Source organism: Perna viridis, chromosome 4, assembly GCF_037379345.1.
Source record: "Perna viridis isolate PV_CMFRI_1.1 ecotype Kerala chromosome 4, ASM3737934v1, whole genome shotgun sequence".
Lineage (NCBI taxonomy): Eukaryota > Metazoa > Mollusca > Bivalvia > Mytilida > Mytilidae > Perna > Perna viridis.
Window position 1 is genome coordinate 33,789,657 of NC_142448.1, and position 22,060 is coordinate 33,811,716.

The 22,060-nt window shown below is 34.6% G+C and overlaps 1 protein-coding gene and 1 long non-coding RNA gene across 2 annotated transcripts in view; one reads left to right on the plus strand and one right to left on the minus strand.

Annotated features, from left to right (window-relative positions):
• Positions 1-284: 284 nt before the first annotated feature.
• On the minus strand, positions 285-6,319 carry LOC148619841 (uncharacterized). Its single transcript, XR_015921658.1, has 3 exons — positions 5,735-6,319; positions 2,434-2,515; positions 285-1,507 (listed from the first exon to the last, which is right to left on the minus strand). It is a non-coding gene; the product is annotated as an uncharacterized LOC148619841 (long non-coding RNA).
• Positions 6,320-9,637: 3,318 nt separating this feature from the next.
• Positions 9,638-22,060, plus strand: part of LOC148619842 (U3 small nucleolar RNA-associated protein 6 homolog) — a 137,219-nt gene continuing 124,796 nt past the window's right edge. The window contains exon 1 of the mRNA XM_088580178.1: positions 9,638-9,830. Within this exon, the coding sequence (XP_088436304.1) occupies positions 9,739-9,830 (92 nt within the window). The 5' untranslated portion in view covers positions 9,638-9,738. The remainder of the gene's footprint in view (positions 9,831-22,060) is intronic.

The following is a 22,060-nucleotide window of genomic DNA, read 5'->3' on the forward strand; positions in this document are numbered from 1 at the left end:
AACTGGAGAGGGTTAATGCTTTTTTTCAGGCACCACCAAGGTATTATTAAGTCGAATCACACTGCTTAGGATAACAGAAAAATGGACATGCTCCTAGAGAACAAGCAGAATTTAGAAAGGGGAGATCGTGTGCAGACCAGATATTCACAATCAGGCACATCATTGAACAGAACAATTAATTGGGACTCTTCCGTCTGCGTAAATTTTATCGACTTCACGAAGGCGTTTGATAGTGTTCTCCGTCCACTATGGCATTCATGACAAGCTTATACATATAATCAGAATGTTGTATAATGACTTTAGTGCCAAAGGTATATGTGGAACGACATAAACAGAAGACTTCAAATTACACTCTGGAGTCAAGCAGTGACTTCTTCTATCTCCTTTACTTTTCACTTACTGCATTGTTGCATTAAAAAGGAAGCCATCAGCAACGGAGAGAGATATCACCTGGAAATTACCTTAGATGCTTGAAGGCCTGCACTTTGTGGATGACATTGTTCTTCTATTGCATCGCCATCGAGACATTCAAGAAAACACAGGCGATATGGACTATGTAGCAAAACAGAACGCTAAAAACGAAATATCTGAAGAAGCTGTCACTTAGACTCAGCAGGCATTGAGGAAGCAAATTCTGCAAGATGGCAACCCGGAAATAGATAGCCAATCAAGAATCTCAAAAGCAAGAGGAACATTTGCAATGCAAAATAAAATTTACAAGTCCACCAAGATCAGTACAAAAACCAGTATTCATATCTTAAAAAATAATGTATTGGGAGTACTGTTATATGGCGCAAAATCGTGGACGACAACAACAGCCATCATAAACTAGCTTGAAGTGTCTCAGACTAGACGTCTCCACAGAATTTTGCGTATCGTTCGACAACAAGTCATATCAATTGCTGAACTTTACAAGAGGACAGACACTACACTTCCATCACAAATCATCAAAAGAAAGAAATGAAAATGGACCGGACATATCTGCAGGATTCACACAGATCCCATCCCAAATGTTGCAATAAGATGGATGCCAAAGGATGAAACTTTCACAGAATCTTTATAACATATTCCCATTGTCCACCTTCTATTCAAGATTTTGATCTGTCATACCAGGGGTTTTATATTTAATTAGCAAAACATGGACAGTCATAGATGAATATAAACATATAATATCGGTCATTTATCCCTGACTCCTTCTTCACCGCTGAATGGAATTAAATGAAACATTCACAGACTCTTCATTGAATATTACCATTGTTTCCTCCTATTTTAAATCAGTGTGCACGTTTTACATTGCAAACATGGACTTTGTCATGTATGAATATTGGGACACGGGGTATCAATGAAACTTTCACGGAATCTTTATGACGTATTCTCGTTGTGCACCGACTTTTTAGATTTTGATTGAAGAAATCAAGGTAGACGTTTCACATCGCAACCAATTATTGACTTCGTCAGTTATGAATATGGAAACTCTGTGTATCCGTCTCTTATCTTACCTAAAACACTGAATGAAATTTGATTAAACGTAGTACTTGACTCTAGAACTGTTTAAGGAATTACTTTTATATTTTCCTGTCTAGAAGAAAATAACCTCAATGACGTAGTATACACTTAATAACCTGCTTAGCAAATATATATATATATATATAACTGTCATTCTTTATAATTTAATTTGAGCAAAAAAGGTAGATGACGTCACAGCCACATTACAAAATTTGTTCTATGAGATGATGGAAATTTTTTTTTTTTATTTAATCAGAAAGTGTGTTACTTTTGAAATTTAATTATTATGAGACATAAAAAGATTTTTCAATAACCAAAACGATGCACACAGATTTGTTTTAGAGTATCATCATTGATAATAAATACATTATCGCGATTAAGTAAATATTTAATTATGTAAGAGCAATCAAGGGAATACAGATTCGAGCGGAAATCAAATGAAAATGATACAAGGATAAGACAGGAAACATAGATACACACTAAGAATAAATGAAATATCCAAAATAACACGTACATCGAAACAAAAGTAAATGAGCTACCCGGAATCCACTAAAACCTGGGAGCATGGACATGGTGCACCGCTAGGGTTTTTATAGCATCTGTATTGTCCTTTATATCAAGTTCTCTGGGGTAGAAGCGATGTACTATGTAAAATAATAATTGACGTTGATTAACATATTGATTATCCGAACAAAAGTCATTCGATTATAACCAATTAGGATATAAAATGACCGATTTGACTATCTTAGTTTACACCAAGGAAATTTGGTTTTGTGTTTATTGATTTTTATTCAAGAAAGATTCTTGTGCTTGTATCTACTATATAGCCATGCTTACTCTTACTTTATGGAGAGGGCTTATACAGGCTTAGCCTGCTGCCCAATCAATTTCAGCTTTATACTGAATAAAAATATTGTTTAAACTTACTCGGTGTTAAATTCTTCGCATACGCATTTTCACAGCATGTATATATTCGGACCAGTTGTCCTCCTAAGCCCGCACAATGTGCCTGAAAACATCAAATTTACATATGTAATAAATATAAAGCTCTTGTACTTTTAAAAGACCTTGAATTTGGAAATAAAAATCCGGAGAAAAATGTACAATGAAATAAATTAATTGCAGTATAACGAGAATAGGTATGGTGAATATGTCTAAAAGACAACAACCCCAAACGGGATGAAAATGTCAGTAATATGTTTTATACATATCCAAGGGTAATCAAGGGAATCAAGATTCTAGCGGAAATCAATGTAACTCAGGGATAAAGACCAGACATGGAAAACAGACAAATACAACAAAGAACAATTATTCAATTATTAATTTGAGTGAAATTAAACCAACCCTTGTGTGAAGAATAATTCACGAGTTAAAAATACATACCAGTATTGTTTTATTCTTAGCTACTCGGATGTTATTTCCTATCAATCACAATCAGTTGAATTTAGCATCATTGATCACGATGGTACTATTGTCATGACTTGTTTTCAAAGCAGTATAAGTTTTCCTTGAAAGAAATCCATTAGTGGGATGATTTGGTAAAAAAACGCATTGTAAAACAAGAAAAAGGCGGATTTTCGGTTCAATGCAGAATTTAAAAAGTTATATCTTTTTAGAAAGATTGGAATGTCGACTTTCTTAAAACAATAAAACTGGCTCATTCGAATACAATTTGAGACTTATAAAGGACGTCATATACCGAAAAAGGGTTAGAAGGACGAAGTCAAAAATAATAAAATAATAAATATCACTAATAGAGACATTGGTCATAAACGTACAATATATAACAATCAGTTTTACTATACAAAGACAATTTTAGGTTACAGACCACCAATTCAACCAATGAGCATTTGGAACGTACGCAAAAATAGTCCTACGCAGAAATTACCCCTGTTCCTCATAGTGCTGTGAAAAAAGTTCTCATCTTATTTAAAAAAATTAAACAGTTTCTGAAAGGAAAAACATTTCTGTATATTTTATAGGTGCATTTTGCTTCTTGTGATGTGAAGCCTAATCTCCATAATGATTTTTAAATATACCCCTATCTTGTGAAAACACTGGGATTTCCCATGCTATTTATAGACCCTTCACTTCCGGTGACCAGTACTGCACTGCAAGTCTGCTAACCCCACATGCCATTCTGAGGATTATGAGCTGACATATGTAGAATCATGCTGATATATAGTCCTCTGCAGGTTAAAGTTTAGGTAAAGTCCAGAGAAGCCATTGAATATTGTGAAATTAGCATAGAAGCCTATGGAAAGTGGAATTAGTGGTTTTTAGCCTTAATAATATTCAAATGAGGGACGGGAGAAGAAACCCCTCTACAACAGATAATATCAGATAAATGGCAAATACTGAAGCGTCAGTTGTGTGATAATTCAAATATGTGAAAATAAAGAAAACGTGAAGACAGGAACAAAAACTATCTACATACACATGTAGCGAACTGAATGAAATAGATTACATATAAAAACTGAAGATGAGGAAAACAAGACGTCAGATGAAAAAAGAAACAATAATAGACCCTTTCGTGGTGAGTTACACTTCCGGTAGGATTTGTGTAGAAGAAAAGTATTTTCCTCGCGGAAGTGTATATTGAGTATGCTCCACGCATGCTAATAGACTATCCCGCAGTTTTTTATTAAGGGTCTAATTTTGTATTGTAGGATTTGTCTTTTAGTCTTACTGGATGTTTTTGTTGCAAGTCCAATAAGTTTTAACTTTGATAATTCAATTTACCAAATTATATATTTAACATTGATGGATTAAAAGCTATTCACAACTAAAGATAGTTCATGAATACCAATTTGCAATGTTGGACAAAAGGTTTGGCTGTCACAATTTTATTATATAATAAAATATATAACAAATCTCCAATTGATTGATAAGTTGTACATACATACTAAGTCTTGTAAATTGGTAGTATTAAGAAGCTGAAAGGGTCAATTCTAGTAGTTGTGTATTATATTTCATACACTTGTGCAATTTTTTCTTCTTTTTTTTTCATTTGTTACTATATGAAACACGTGTACAACATATCGAAACTTGCAATATTTATATGATTGGTACTCTCGTTTTCATATAAATAAATATTCTTTTTGTAACAAGCTTGGAAAGACAATCGACTTTATTCTTTGGGCCGCAAACACCCTTTATTGCAAATCGTCCAATTATGTGATAGAATATTCATAATCAGTTGATAATACGAGAGTCATTACATTCACAAGAGTAAACGTTTTAGCATACTGTAATGTAGTATATGCGATTTTTTTAAATTCTTCATTTCAAAATATTTTGATGCTTTCCACCATCGAAGATGTTGTTGACAAAATGCACACTGCAGATAATTTCATGATGATAGTCAGGACTTTTGAATAATGGAAGCATAATTCAGTTTCTGAACTATTTGGGTTAAATTATTCTATATTGTCGTTCACGTATGCAAAATAAAGAGTAAAAATGACATTTTAGTGGTCCGACCCAAACACACCAATTATCTTCAATTATTTAAAATTTGAAGAAATTCAAAAGGGCGTGATTAAGATCTGGTGCGACATGAGAAAAACCTCAGTTTTTAAGAGTGTAATCATTCAACAACCCCAGAAAGAAAACAACCGAAAGTACACCATAAAATATACTAGTAGTTAGATACAGCCTTTCTGTAAAGTTTGATTTATTTTCAAGATATGGCGCGAAATGCTAAATCCTTACCCTCCACTTGCCCCTATAAAGTCCCAAAACAGAGAAAGAAAAAAACCCCAAAAAGCATACAAACTATGGAATCAATATAATATCCTAACAGTTGTGTAGAGTTAAAATATATACAAGCATTATGTTACGATGCAACATATTTAAAACGGAGAGACATTTATATACCATAATACACTAACTTGAAAAGGAAAGCCTACGAAAGCTTGAGACTAAGAACACATTACAATTGTTGAGGAACAGTATGACACAAACGTAATGTACTGACAATATGACCCAATTGAGCCCCACTAAAACCAAATGAAATAAACTCTGATACATTGCATGGAGAGGTCTCAGTGCCTGCTTTTTTGCAATTTAGGACAATTGCCATGCATATTGCTCGATGGAGGTTAACTATGTCCGTTGAAGACTATCTCTAAAAAGTGCCTTTAAGAGATTTAGAATTCAAAAGAAGACTATGTGAAGTAAAAAAATGCGATGGAACCGAATACAAAATAAATATTCTTATATTTACCTGCGCCTCGGACCAAGTCTTTTTCTGGTCTGTTATGAAAATAAATTCTCTTCTAGGTAAACTTATCAAAGTCCATCCAACTGAAATTTCCGTAGGGTCACAGTCTTTGATAGTGAAGACCTTTTTAAGGTAACACTTCCCTTCCGTTGCTAGATAATTTGCAGCTGCACATTCCCCTGACGACAGACAGGCGTTCGCGCACTCAGAAAGTGTTTTTGTATTGACAATATTGCCCTCGGGCAAGGAGGATAATTTTGTGTTTTCCTAAATATTATAAATTGACTGCTCAAATTATCCTGTGCATGAGAAAACAGAGTTCGATAATAGTTTCAAAACTATGATCGCATTCATTTCAACAGCAGCTTCCGGAATTTCCAATGCACATAGAGACCAATTACTTGTAAGTAAGTGTGAGTCAGTAAAGCAATTCTTTCTGTTTAATTTTTAATCGCCAATTCTAGTTTTCAAGATATTCGATTTTCTTTACAAACCTTTTTGTGCAATTAGGGAATCTGTCAAACGTATAGAAAGGTCTGAAAAATTCCTAATGATGTTAGAATTGTCAAATTTGCGGTGCAAATTTTTGGTCGTTCCCTCTGCAGGACTCGAACTCGTACCGCTATTGCATTGTTCCCTCTCTAGACATAGTGTACATATATGTTGCGGTTGCATTCCACGCTGCGGTGCACATGCATGCGCTAATTTAATTTACCGGTAGTACTGATAATCAATTTAATTACTATTTTCGATTTTCTAAGAAATGTTCAAGATGTTTCAATTGCTACCAATCAAAAATTATTGTATATTTCGCTATACTGTACACGTGTTTCAATAAGCATGCAAGCAAGAAACGGAAAGTGTCGACAAACTTCGAATCCCGACGTTACCGCATGTGCCGCAATAGCGTGCATGACGTCACAACTGAGCAGTACTTGAGTCGTACACATTTGAAATTCCTTAATGACTTTCAAGGAAAACATTGTTCAATCTGTATACTCATCATCGTATATTGTCACCTGTAATAACCATCGAAAAAGGGAATGAAAATAATTCTAAGCCACACCCTGCAAGATACAATTAGAACCACTCAGGTTTTCTCATCTTATAAAGCATTAGATTGGGACTACATAAACTCATACCTTCTTGTTACATGGTTATTAGTTTTATTATTGCGCGAGAATGACCGAGTAGTTCAGATTGGGCAAGATCAATAAAAAAGGAACAGATATGGTGAAATGCCTCAAAATGCACCATTATATAAAGTATTAACATAATCATACCTACCTTTAAGTATGCTCAGAAAGGCCCTGACAACAAACGTGATCAAATCCATGGTAACAGAACGATGATCCTTTTTTCCAAAAAAAAGCTTTAAAAAAAATTAAATTACGAAACGAAAACACATTAATGACCAACATCTCTTGATTATTAACAGGCGCATGTCTGCGGTGGGGTTAATGTAATGTAAGGTAAAAAATGAACTAAGACAACAAATAAACACCATTAATTTCATGAAGGAATTTATCCCAAATCTCACATTCCTCCACATACAACGTTAACATAAAGACAAAATGAGATATCAGCCCGCAGTTACTAGAAGCTAGCTCAGAAATTATTAAAGAATGACAATATCTTAAAAACTATCAGCATTAGAAAAAATCAGTCGCCAGAACACACATAATGTTATCGGTAAGGCATCATTGATTATCACCAAAGTCTGAGGATCCATGGGAATCATTTAAATCCTAGTTGCTGTGCACTCTTAAGTCGAAAACGATGGCTATAGTTGCTCATGAAAAGTAAAGTCAAGGGTAGACGAAAGGGGAAAGGAAAACTATAATACGTTGAACAAATTAGTTTTCATGGTGCAGATGGTTATACACAGTAACGATCCACGAGTTCATGATGACGACCATAAAACCTATGTAATGATGACTTCAATCTTGTACCAATTTTGCCCTATTGCAGAAGCCTAAATGCAAAAAGTCTAGCGCGATACAAATAGTCTGCATAGTTACGGTAAGCTCTGGCATGATGTATAAGTAGTGATATGAAAACTCCATACGCAGGTGCTGAAGGGGTGTTACCAGAGATGAAAGGAAAGTTGACAATACAGAATGAAAAGTCATCGCGTTTGGTCAATAGTTTTAAAACCCTCGAAGCTATGGTTGTTTGACGATAATACGTCATCTAGTGGAAACTGGGATTAAAGAATCTAGCTCAACGATGTTTCGTTTGGATCACATCAGCTATAGGTCAGCTTCATTAGAGTGAAGGGATAGGTCAGCAAATAGATGAGCACAATTTGTTCCCATTGAAATGACGACCGTTTGTTGAAAAACTATTTTTTTTAAATAGAATGAGGATTCTCTACCAAGAACTACATATTTGTATATAGATGAACTTTTGAAGTACATGTAACAATGTTTTTGAATCGGAATTTTAACTGAGTAAGGGGAGTAGAAAAATAAAGAGTTGAAAAAAATCGCAGGTTTTAATGTTATTGTATTCAGATAATGAACTTGAAATAAGAATTCTCAGAAGATCTTTCGAATTTTTCAAAATCCACACTGAATTAATTCCAATACGGGAGTAACAAGTGTCGTGGTAGGACTGGAGACACTATTTGAGTATTCTGTGAGTACAGAAGTTAAATTTTTGAAAGAGGGTTGGTGGTACATTTTGCAGATCCAGCTATGTAGCGTTGTTTGTATGGATTTTTGTGGAGTTTAGGAATCAGTACATAGACGGTAGATCACAATCATTGTCTTTGGTAGAGAGACCAAATGAGGAAAGCACAGATTTATGGTTTTCCTTTATCTCTTCTTTGGAGATTGTGGTAACAGTATAGGTCTTATTACTGCTTTTATTTTCTACGTTTACCTCTGACAATAAACATTACATGTAATACATTTTGCAGACAAAGACAATGATGTTTTGGGCTTTGTCTGCTGGTACGACTAAATATATATCACGTATAGTAAGCAATGTTTTTGATACATCTTTGAAAACTGATGTAGCTTTGACATTCATTGACCTACTTAACACTTTCATACGTTTCAAAATTAGAGACCTCGCGGCCTTTAACTACTCTGACAGAGAATTAATGTCTTCTTGTTCTTGTATTATCCATTTTTCTGCGTAGTCCTCCACCGTATATAAGAACTTAAAAATTATAATTCCAATTCATAAAGCGTGGTTCACGGTATTTTAAAATGTATAGAAAAAAACTTTCAATATTACGTTGAAAAGGTAAATGCATGTTTAAAGTGATCACACCAGTCAAGAGCGTATCTAGACACTTTGAGGTGTGCTCATCGGGCTTCCTCAGAAAAGGGGGTGCTAGAGCATTATTTACAATTTTTTGTAAAATTTACATTGAAAATGACAAGTTTTCAAATCAACAAAAAGGAGGGTTGCCAACCGGTCCTGCACTCCCTGGATCCGCCACTGCACCTTGCGTTGAATACACTTTCAATGATGAGTCTAATTGAGAAAATGTACTGAACGATGAAAAAATAAAGGAAAGCAACATTTTTTTACATTTATTTTAATGGATTTACAATTAATACGAGCGTTGTTGTTTTTTTAATTTCCGCTATGGAATAATTCATAATCCAATTAATGGCATTTGAACAGCTGAAAAAAAAAATAGTGCATATCCGTTCGTTCTTTTTCTAGTTCATTGAGATTTGTTTCATGTTTTAATACATTATTAATATTTATTTAAATAAATACGGGATTTTAATACTATGTGTATAATTTTGCCATTGAAAAGCTATTAGTGAAAAATTTAGTTGTGCGTCATGGGAATTTTAAATTATCATGAATTTTTGGTGTTACATGTATGACAAAAGTAGAAAGCTGTAATTTTCCGGAAACAAACCTGTTTAGTGAGTCCGAAATCGTTTTAGTGTTTACCAATGATAATATTGTTTCCGGTTTAAGCAAAACATAACCACGTGTGTGTCAAAGAAATATCGACAGTTTAAAGAGGTTGTAAAATGGCAGAATATGTGCAGCAGAGTATTGAGGAAATGCTTCCTGAGTTGGAGCAGATCGAACGTGTTGGTATCTGCACTGGAGAAGAGACAAGGTTAGAACCACGGGCACCTGTTTCTATCAATGATTTGCTTTACTATTAACACGTACTCAAGAAAAAATATACAATGTACACAGCTAGAAATTGAAAAGGGTGGGCCGCGAGTTAAGGGAAAGGCCCTTTCTCAAATTTTAGAATGGCACCTTTTGCAACGTAGATTTTCGTGAACATTGTTCGTAGACAATTAAGTTACGATATCATAATAATATTAGTAAGGCAATGGCCATAAATGTGAGCAAAAGTTCGAAGCATGAAGTAGTTAGGTTCCCCTTTGAACAATGTCAAATTTTAAAACCTTTTAGGATTATTGAATTTTTTACACTATAGACCTTAAAAAATGGCAGTGGCTGCCTGTCAATGCATTCTTGCACAGGGAACCTCTACAGGCTAATTATTCACACATCCAGCTGGAGTCAATGATCAAATATGTATTTAGGAGACTACAAAGCATCTTAGGTCCAATAAATGATAAACATTTCTAGAGTTTTCTGTAAAGTCCAAACTAGAAAGGGTTTGTAGCATCAACTTGTCCTTGTGGTCTCTTCAGTGTAGATTTAAGAAAACTTTCAAGTAAATCAAATGGACCTCATGGATTCATGATTTAAAGTCTCCATGTAAATAACTAGGGATTCTCCACCATGTAAACAACAAGGAATTCACCATGTTAAAAGCCCCATGCAGGCGAGGGTGTCAAAAGAATAGGCCTGCAGCTGCGCTAAGCTTGTCGTAAAAGCCAACTAATAGTGCTCAGAACCTTAGCCGGGGGCAAGGGCACTCTGCCCACAGAGCAACTGGGTTGTGTGCCCCAGGTGGTGGAATGGGGTACCCCTGGCGTGTTACATGCTGGGGTTGTCAGGCTATAATACGGAAAACCTGACCGCAAACCAAAGTGGTGCACCGTGTTGGGAAAGATGCCACTTTCCTTGCACGGTTAAGAACCCTACCATGGTAATCAATCAATCAATCCAACATGTAAACAACTGGGAACACGTTGTTCAACTATTAAAGTGTAAGTCCGGAAAAAGTCAACCAAATAATAAACAGGAGTTGGGCATTCCACTATTTTAAATATTTAATCCCAATATATAGTTTATTATGCTGTTATATAAATGGTACAGTATTTTACATATACAACTGTAACATAAGTAACGCTCGATGTTACAAGAGCGGAGCATGATGGTAAGCTATCTAAAGATACAAAATTAGAGAATATAACCCACCAAAAACTCCTCCCACAAATTATAAATAAAACATTAAAAATTCGAACTCTGACCAATGGCTAACTTTCTTATGTTCAATCGAACCAAAATATTTGCTTGTCAAAACCAATTAATTAAATCAGTGTTATGTTCTACGAGGGATAGTGTAATAAATTGTTATCAAAATATAATTATAGATCTTTATCCTGTGATGCTGAGTTCAATCAACAGATGGTCGTGAGAAAGTCTGTGCATACAACTGTTAACATTAACCTTAATCCTGATCTAGCCAATTACGATTTACTATTTACTATTTACTGACCTATAATTAACCCAATACTTAACACAGAATCATGACGGAAGGGCTTCTGCTGTCATTGTATGCTGTTTCCATTAAGTCTTTTATCGAAGGTTACACCAAGGTATGTTTGCTGATCTTCCATTGTGATATGGATGTCATCCATGGTCAGTTTGACAGATTGGGTTTTAGGTGAGAGTGTAAAGAGGGTTGCTGTTGTTTTCTCTCTATTGATGGTAACACACCACTCATTGGCCCATTTGACTACCATATCTAATGCTGTTTGTATCCTGTACTTTGCAGTAGTTGCATACTCTTCAGAGCACCAGAGGACAAGATCATCTGCATAGAGTGCTGATTGTACACCATTTGGTAGCTCTGGAACTAGGTCATGCATATAGAGTATGAAGAGAGTTGGTGGCAATACTCCTCCCTGTGATACACCCTGTTTTAGAAGTATTTTTCGGCCATGCTTCCCATCTACAAGTACTCTTGCCCTTCTATTGTACAGATATTTACTATTTACTATTTACTGACCTATAATTAACCCAATACATAACACAGAATCATGATGGAAAGGCTTCATTTACGTTTGTAATGTGAAAATTATAAAAAAAAAATATTTTTCATAAATATATACAAAATGATACAAATATAATTTAAATTGTAACTGATGAACAAATTATATTGATTAAAAATCATTCAGAATTAATACAAAATGCACATTTAACAAACTTGACAGACTATTTTAAACAGAGTTTGCACATCCAGAAAGATTGTTTTGGCACATGAATCAGTGTTCATTCCCCCTTGACAATAAAATGGAGTCATTTTCAGAATAAAGTGGACCAATATGGCAGTATGATAAGGTGCAGGGTTCTCATTAAGTGCCGGCGACCGGTGATTTCGTCATCTACTTTGACATTGGCGCCGGCTATCTTGTTGCTAAAAAAAAAATTAAATTGAAAAAAAAATGTTTGGGTATGAATGGTTCCACCTACTTTTAATTTTCTTCCACTTACTTTAAAACTTATTGAGAATGCTGACGATGTCATTTTTAGATAACAGGAGAGATTCAACCAACAAATACATCCCTTTCTGTTCTTATTGGGATCCTATCCAACGCGGCCCCGGCCCACTGACAATGAACAGTTTCATCTTCACTCCAAATTTTCTAGGTACGACGGCCATGTCCATTTGTTTTTAGTCAGCCAGTTCAGCTGGAATTTACTGGGTCCCTTCAGATGGATCAGATGGGAAAGATTGTGTCTCCTGCACACTGCCTGCAGCTTCCAAAAATCACACCAGAAAAAAGCTTTAACTTTTGTTTCTCATGTTTACTCAAGACTATTGGTGCTTTTAAATGATGGAAACACGTTCTGACATGAAACCGGAAAACATCTGGAAATTCAGAGATACTGTGCGTCTGCTGGGCCCACATGCCACACTTTTTGTGCGCAGTACATTAAATATCTGCGCCAATGGTGCTAGGGCCCAGTCTGGAATGAACACTGCATGGTTCAGCATATTTTAAATCATAATGCTGCCATTCCAGACAGCAATCACAAGCTAGTAAGTCTTGTTCAGACAATTTCTTCTTACATGTGAAATATGTCCATTCACACTGGTCATTCTTTGTAGAAACTGAAATTGGAAGAATATTCCATGCATTTTTTAACACTTGGCAAAATTACCAGTACATTTTCATCCAAGATATTATTAAAATATTTTATACAACTTAGTAAAGACAATACATCGATTTTGACACCAGTCATCATAACTTCTGTGACTTTTTCTTTGTCTGACCAACATAAAATCTGTTCATTTTCAAGCACAGGGGCTTGCTCTCACTATCAAATATGCAGTCCAACTAGTATATAACATGAATAGAAAACTGTTTAGTGTATTAATTGTGAAAAAAGTTTACGATGCTTGTAATAGACATACATTTGCAGATAAGTTCAACAATATTACCATAACAAATCCAGTTTCTCCATCACGATTCTGTGTGTTTTTGCCACAAACTGGATGTGTGGATGATTAGCCTGAAGAAGCTCCCCATCCATGAATGTGTAGACGAGGAGCCACTTCCATACAAAAAACCTTTGCTGCATGTTGTATTGTATTGAATTCGTATAACATATAAGACTTCATATTATTTATACATGTACATGTAATTTTTCTAAGATTGTTTAGGTTTTTTCATCAGCAGCAAAGGACATCCCAAATATTTGTAAAACAGTTTTGGGTTCAGTGTAAATTGCAGGGTTTTATTAAGATCCTTCCTATCGGAAGAACTTCTTATAGAAAATGTCAGAGTAATTCCGAATAAATAACATAAACATCATTAAAACGTTTTGTCTGCAGCTTCAGTGGATCGCAATGTAGTGTTTTGCTTGGACAAAAGTTTTTAAAGTGCAAGTATGATGAAGTTTGAGATTCTTCTTCTTCTTGTCGTTGGCCATTACACTTGAATGCCAGTCTCCTCAACAAATCTGACTGTCTTCTGTAGGTCTTCCACAGGTCCATACAGTTTCTCTGTAATGGGGGTTGGTTTATCCCATATCTTTTCTCTCTGTGCCTGGTGTAACTTGCACGTCTGCAGAAAGTGTTCTGTATTCTGCTCTGCTTCTCCACAGGGACAGATAGGTGATGGTATGACCTTCAAAACTCTGTATAAATGTTGGTTGAGTCTGTTGTGTCCTGTCCTGAGCCTGAAGATTGTAGTTTGCTCAAATCTTTTTAGTTGATGGTAGCTATCTTGCCTCTGAGGGGTATTGTGCAGAGACTTGACGATGGTCTCCATCTTTTTGTAGCAGACAGGATTTTCATCTTGCTGTTGTTGAGCGCCTTCCTTTGCTAGCTTATCTGCTTTTTTTCATTTCCATTGATTCCACAATGTGAAGGTATCCACTGTATGGCAGTTTTAAGGCTCTTGATGGAATAAATAGCTCTTTCAAGTTGTGGTAGTTTGTTGTTGGTCAGTGCTTGTATTATGGAGAGGGCATCTGTTAGGAATACTACTTGCATATTTTCTGCACTTTCCTTGATGTAATTTGCCGTATGGATGAGTGCTTCTTCTTCAGCCTTCTAGTTGGAGCAATATAATCCTGTTGGTATTGCCATTGACTGTTGTACTCCATTTTTGTATTCTATGTGTGGTGGTTTGGTAAACAATGATATTTGGTGGCCTGTATCATAGCTTTACATTCTCTTCTCTTACTTAATGGTTGTATGTTTGTAATTTCCTCCATACTAGCAATAGGTGTTGATTTCATGGCTCCTGTGATGATGCCGAGTGCCTGATTTTGGACTTTATCTAGAGTCTGATGGTGAGACTTAGCTGCTGTCATCCAAGCACTAGAGCCGTATTCTAGATGTGTGCATACATTTCCTTCGTAGACAGATCTCAAAACTTTCTCTCTTGCACCCCAGTTTGTACTAGCAAGTTTTTTCATGATGTTTAGTTTTCGTCTGGCTTTGACTTCTGCTGTCATTGTATGCTGTTTCCATGTAAGTCTTTTATCGAAGGTTACACCAAGGTATGTTTGCTGATCTTCCATTGTGATATGGATGTCATCCATGGTCAGTTTGACAGATTGGGTTTTAGGTGAGAGTGTAAAGAGGGTTGCTGTTGTTTTCTCTCTATTGATGGTAACACACCACTCATTGGCCCATTTGACTACCATATCTAATGCTGTTTGTATCCTGTACTTTGCAGTAGTTGCATACTCTTCAGAGCACCAGAGGACAAGATCATCTGCATAGAGTGCTGATTGTACACCATTTGGTAGCTCTAGAACTTGGTCATGCATATAGAGTATGAAGAGAGTTGGTGGCAATACTCCTCCCTGTGGTACACTCTGTTTTAGAAGTATTTTTCGGCCATGCTTCCCATCTACAAGTACTCTTGCCCTTCTATTGTACAGATATGAGTTGGTCCATTTGTACATTCTTCCACTTACTCCAAATCTAAGAAGTTTCACAAGGCCATCTTTCCAAACTTTGTCAAATGCTCTCTGAAGATCTACAAAGACAGCTAGTGTTACTTTCTTTAATTGAAATGCATCCTCAACTACTTTAGATAGATGTGTTGTCTGATCTTTTGTGCTCTTGTACTGACTAAAACCAGCTTGTTCATGACCAAGAATGTCCTCTGATTCCAAGCATGTCTGTAGGCGCTTGTTGATTATACGCTCCATTAATTTGCAGCAACTGCTTGTTAGGCTAATTGAGCGATAGCTGGAGGCTTTTGACTTGTTCTTTCCCCTCTTCAGTATTGGCAACACTATGGCTTCTTTCCAACATTGAGGGACTTGACCTTGTCTCCAGCTCAGGTTGAGAATCTCTAGCAAAGTTGTTAATGCTAAGGTGCCAAGGTGTTGAAGCATTTCATTGGTGATGTTATTTGGACCTGGTGCCTTTTTCATTTTTTTTATTTTCATTTTTCTGATGGCTGCCTTCATCTCAAACATGGTGATATCTCTCTGCATAAGTTCATGTGTTGGCACCTTTGATCTTTCTCTCAATTCAGTTCTTACTTCTTTTTTTCCGTGATGGTAGTATATCAGTGTTGCTTTCTTTCTCATAGCCTTTAGCAAATTCATATGCTGCCACTTTCCCTATGGTTGTTTCTCCTTTAACTTCTAGCGTGATCTTTCACCTTTGCTTCCCTCATCATTCAGTGCTTTTGTCAAGTTTCAAAGCTTTTTTGTATCTTTTTCCATATCCATAGATGATATTTTCTCTCTCCACCCTTTCCTTTGACATTCAATCTTTGTTCTTAGATGTTTGGCCTTGCACTTTTGGAGTTTGATGTTATTTTCCTGACTGGGATTTAATTCTGCATTATCCCTTGCCCTTGTGAGTGCCTCGTGTGTTGCCTGTATCTCACTGGACCAGTATTGCTTGTAGTCCTTTCTTACACCTCTTGGTATACTTTCCTTTGCTGCCATTAATACAACAGCGTTGAATGTTTTCACCACATTGTTAATATTCTTTCCCTCTATTTCTATGTCCGTTGTACGTTCATTTGTTCTAGCTTGAAACATACTCCAATTTGCCTTCTGGTAATTCCATCTTGGTTGCTGAGAATACTCAGATGTTGTTGTTTCCGCAATGGTTATCATGACAAGTCGATAATAAACTGCCTCTTAGTTGGTCACATACCTTTCTACTGATTTTTTGGTGTATATCGTCAGTACAGAAAGCTAGATCTGGTGTGATGGTTGTATGCCATCGACAAGAATAAAAAGTAGGCGTTGTTGACAAGGATAAAGTGGTTTTCATCCTGCCAGTCTTCTATGGTCTCCCTTCTTTTGTCCATGGTATTATATCCCCAACTTTGTGATCGGCTGTTGAAATCACCTACTGTGAGGAATGAACTGTCTGGTATTTGTGTGATGTCTAGTGACAGTTTCTTATCATTGGGACAGTAGAAGTTAACGATGTTATACGAGCTTTTCCCAATAGTTGCTTTGATTTCAATGTATTCTGCTTTCTCCATATACTTTTTTTGTCTCTAAGGCATTAATGTTGTTTCTTTCAAGATTCATTACACCACCTTTCTTTCCTTCCTTTCTATCACTCCTGAAGACTTGGTATTCTCTGATCTTAAAAGGTTTGTCCTCTTGGAGATGTGTTTCTTCAATACAGCAGATGTTCACATTGTTTTCATGAAGACAGTGTTGAAGTTCTTCTTTCTTGTTTGATACCCCTTCTGCATTCCACTGCACGATGTAAATATGTGGTTGTTTTATTTTTTTTATTTTTGCAGAACCCTAAGCAAGTTAGGTACTAGGCTTAACTTGTTTATTACTGATTAAAACTGACATATTTTTTGGACTATTAGTCTGAATTTCTTTTCAGCAAGTAGTCAGCATATATATCGTTCACTTTGACTTATGTCAGATTTTTTCGATGAAAATGGTTATCATTAGATTGTGTTTTACAGATACACAGAATCTTATATTTAATATAAATCTATTTTAATCAAGTTGATTATTTATGGCCTGACATTTGTTTTGTTTTGTTGACCTTCTGAACTTTCAAACCCAATTGTTTCCCCAACCTGAGCTTGGGCCCTTGGGTTATAAAATGATTTGATTGAAATGTGTAGATAACATTTAATCAGAATTTGGGGTAAACTACAATCACATTGTCTTTGGAAAACAAAAGCCATCAATCAAACAATTCATCAGCCAATATTCACTTACAAAACAAATAAAAGTCCAAAGTGTATTTAATATAACAGGTTTGTGAGTGAATGGTCCAATTTTACACATCCATAAATTCTGGAAAAGCAGTGTGTAATCCTTATAATTCCAATCAGATATATATATTTAATAATATAGTTATTAATAGTTACATTAATAGCATCATAATGCACATAATTAATATTAATTAGATTGCAATTATTTATGAATGAATATGACAATGTTATATCAAGTCATCCCTCATGGCTTTATCCCAATCTAAATACACTTAAAGCTGCTAAAATATACATGTACAATCTATCCGTGGTCAGTTTCTGGTCAGTCATCAATCCATTAAACTGGTGATCGCATCACGTGAGCACAGAGCAGTCAATATATTTTATGGTTTCCGTTTTTTGTTTTGTTTTTGTCAATCTTACACATATTTATATAATGCAATACAGCAGGTTATTTTAAACTGTGCACCATGGGCATTGAGGTTGCTTCAAATAGACCAAAAAAATATAACAGTCATTCCTTATAATATAATTTAAGTACCAAAATTTAATGAGTAAATTATTAAAAAAAGTTTGATGACATCACAGTCATTACAAAATTTGGTCTATGAGATGATAAACAAATTTTTTGATCCAAGCAGAAACAGTGTTATTTCTGAAATTAAATTATATATAGACAATTAAAAAGTAAAAGGAACAAATTTTACTGTGTCCTCTATCTTTTTTTTAAAGATAGTACTTGTTTCTATCTAGAAAATTTAGAGGTTAAAATACCCTCAACGAACTGTTACACATTTCCTTGATTAATTTTTCAGATAGGCAGATAGTATAAAAATGACTACAATTTTTATATATATATGTAAGAGGTTTTAAGGTAGATCAAACCTAATACACAAAGCATTCTTTTCTGTCATCTTGAAAAATTATACAGATGTATGTATTTTCAATGAGAAAATAGTGTTTTAAAAGATGACGAAAAATTGTCTTTAAATCAGTGAAAAACATTTTTTGGCATAAACCTATATATGGTAAAATGACATTAATTTTATAATCCTGAGATAGTTTGGCGGTAAAATGTTCCATAGAAATGTAATGGGAATTTTAGTACTTTTAATATTACAAGAAAAAAATCCAGTGACTCCCAATTTTCTTTTTGAAATATGAAATAATGTAAGACAAGTGTTATGCAAATTTTTAAGAAACTATACCAGTTTTTGCCATCACTTGGTGTACGTCATCATCGTCCTCGTCGTCATTAACAATTTCTTCAAACATCTTCTCTTCTGAAACTAAAGAACAGATTTGCATGAAATTTATATTGATTGTTCGGTAGAATATATATCCTTAACAAAATGATTGTTTGGATTTTTGATCAGTTAAAAATCATGGCCACCATTACTAAAATTATAACATAGGGGTTGTACAGCAGATTTTTGCATATATCTCCAAAACCATTAGGTTTGGCCAATATCTTTCAATTGCTGATATATCCTTATTTTAAGGCCTACAAAAGTCTTCGAGGGATCAGACTTGTCTGATGACTCCATGTAATGGTTATTGCCCTTGAGAGGTGAAAAATGACTTGTTTTTTTACAGTTTTCAGCCTATATCTTGAAAACTATGATAGATAGAATGAAACTTTCAATTGCTGAAATAATTCTTATAATAAGGTCTACAAAAGTCTTCAGGGATCAAAGTTGTCAGATAACTCCTTATAAGACTTATTGCCCTTGAAAAGCAAAAAATTACATTTTTTGCAGTTTTCAGTCAATATCTTTAAAACTATAAGAGATAGAATGAAACTTTTGATTGATGAAATGAACCTTATGATAAGTCCTACCAAAGTCTTCATGGAGTCAAAATTGTTGGACAACTTCTTGTTAAAGTTATTGCCCTTGAAAGGCACAAATTTAACCAGGTGAGCGATTCAGGCTCCTTGGAGTCTCTTGTTTAATTGTAAGCCAAACTGAAAATTCCCTACAGAATCTATAATTGTGTAAAATGCTGTAAAAAATCGCCTATATTTATTTATACATACAGCAAATATAAAAAAAAACACAATTGCTTACAGTTATTATATTATAGTACAGTACAGAAAGAGACATACCATGACTGAACACCAACATAGTGGTGTACCACTCTTAGAGTGGTTCTCAATATTTTTTTCTATTAGAGATATTCTATTACTTTCTTTTGTATTGTAAGTGGTAAGCTCTACCATTTGAAATGCAGGAAAAAACATGAATATATCTTCAAAGATTAAAAACATATTTATTACCACTCTAAAAGTGGTGCACCACCATGTCAGTGATCAGTCACGATATGTCTCTTTCTGTTCTGTATATCCTGCCTCTGAAACTTGGTACTATCTCAAAAGATGCTTTTTTATATTCAATATGTATTCAGAACAATATACCAGCAGAATTATGCACTTCTTAGGGATGAAATAAGCATCATTACGTATTAGTTGATGCAATGTCTTTTGTTTTAAGGTTGTGAATTATAAGAATAGCACAAAAGCAACATGAAAATATAAGAAACAGAGAAAAAAAATAAGACAAAGGTCAAGTTCAGTACATTTTTTATATTTTCCCATATTGAGTATAGGGAGAAATTAGGAATTGCTGACAGAGCAAAATTTCATGCAACTTTTATTATTTGTGTATTTCAACTATTTGACTTATAGATGCAAATACATTGAAAAATGAAATAGTGAAAAAAATTAGGTATTGATTCATACATGTAGGAAATGGAATCAAATTTGACATCCTACTCCCCTGAAATACATACATTTTTGCAGAGAATTTTTAACTTATATAAATCGGAAGAGAAAAAATAGAGCTTTGCCTCGTTAGCTATGTTTAATCCTGCAAACACTGCTGATGAGATCAGTTATAGAAAGTAATGAAGTAGATTATAAAACAATCTTACACAGCTGATGAGATCAGTTATACAAAGTAATGAAGTAGATTATAAAAAATCTTACACACTTACTGCTTTGTAAGTTGTATTACTAATAGGATAATAAATTGGAATGAGTGAATAACCAAAATATTATCACGAGTGCCGAAGAACACATAGATTTAATGAGTTAAATCCTCAAGCGTTCTTGGCACGAGTGACAATATTTTGGTTATTTACAATAACCAATTGATTATCCTATTTATTATATAGATTTTCTTCATAATTTATCAATATTTTTAACATAATATTAAATTCTGTGATTGGCGGATTGATACCAAAGTTGCGATGTTTTGTCGGGAGAAAGTCTGAGAGTAAAAATTCAAGTTTCCAAGAGGAACCTCCACACGAAGATTTACTTTCCCACACTTGAAGTTAGCCTTCCAAATTTAACCAGTCCTTTGTCAAAAAGAAAGTAGAACATTATGAACAACATTACCACACCTAAATTACACTAGCCCTGGGTGAAGGGAAAATGGAATCTTAGAACACTGTTCCTCAGGCTGAATATACCCCTACTGTTTTTATGATTTTCGTTACCAAATATTGATATTTTTTGATAAGTTGTTTCAACCATTTTAGTTTGTCCTCTACATTTTAATTCATATTGTATTATTGAAATGGAACCTAACTTTTCATCCCCGTTGGGATGTTGTCTCTTTGACATATTCACCATATCCATCCTTGTAATAAATGTGCAGGCTTGAACTGTTTATGTCTTATACATATATCACTAGCACAAATTTCTTAAATAAAATGGTAGTTGAGGTAGTTTCCACTGTCTGTCATTCTAGTAGAAGTTCGACGAAATATAAATTCAACAATTTTCAAAAATAATTGCTTAGGACGTAAGTACCAGTCCATATAAAATTCAGACACTGCCAGTAGTGAAGTGATTCATGGTATAGCAAAACCTGTCGAACAAATGATGCTTTTTAGTCTACATATGTAATACACTTTCGCATGACCATAATCATTACTGCATTCAGATCTGTAATTTTTAGAAATTCATACATTAAATTTCCCACTATAATCAAGCAAATCAAACCAAATCAAGAACAATAACTCTTGCAAAGTGCCAATTTCATGTACTATCTATATATTCTATCAAAAGATCAATAAAGTAATGAAAAAAAACTGGTTATGTGATCAGTAACTGTTTCTGAACAAATATAAAAAGGAATTTGGTGGGTTTTTGTCGTGCATTAATCACCTTCTGTCTGATTTTTATTAAGACTTCCACTTAAATATAAAATGATGACCTCTGTTATATGTCCAAAAAGAAAATATGCTTGACTTGATAGTTTAACTGGTCGTACAACTTATAGAAACAAATGACACTGATAAGACCAAACATATGGTTAAGTTATGTAATGCTGTTACTAAAAATGTGAGCAAAGGCATGGCCAAACCATTAAGTTTTTTGCCTATTTTAAGTGGACAATTTCAACCACTTCTTACTGACAAAAAATCTCTATTCATTCAACATTTTGTCGAATTTGTATAGCAGCTTAAGAAAACAAGAATGTTTGTGTCAGATAGGTGCTGTAGTGTG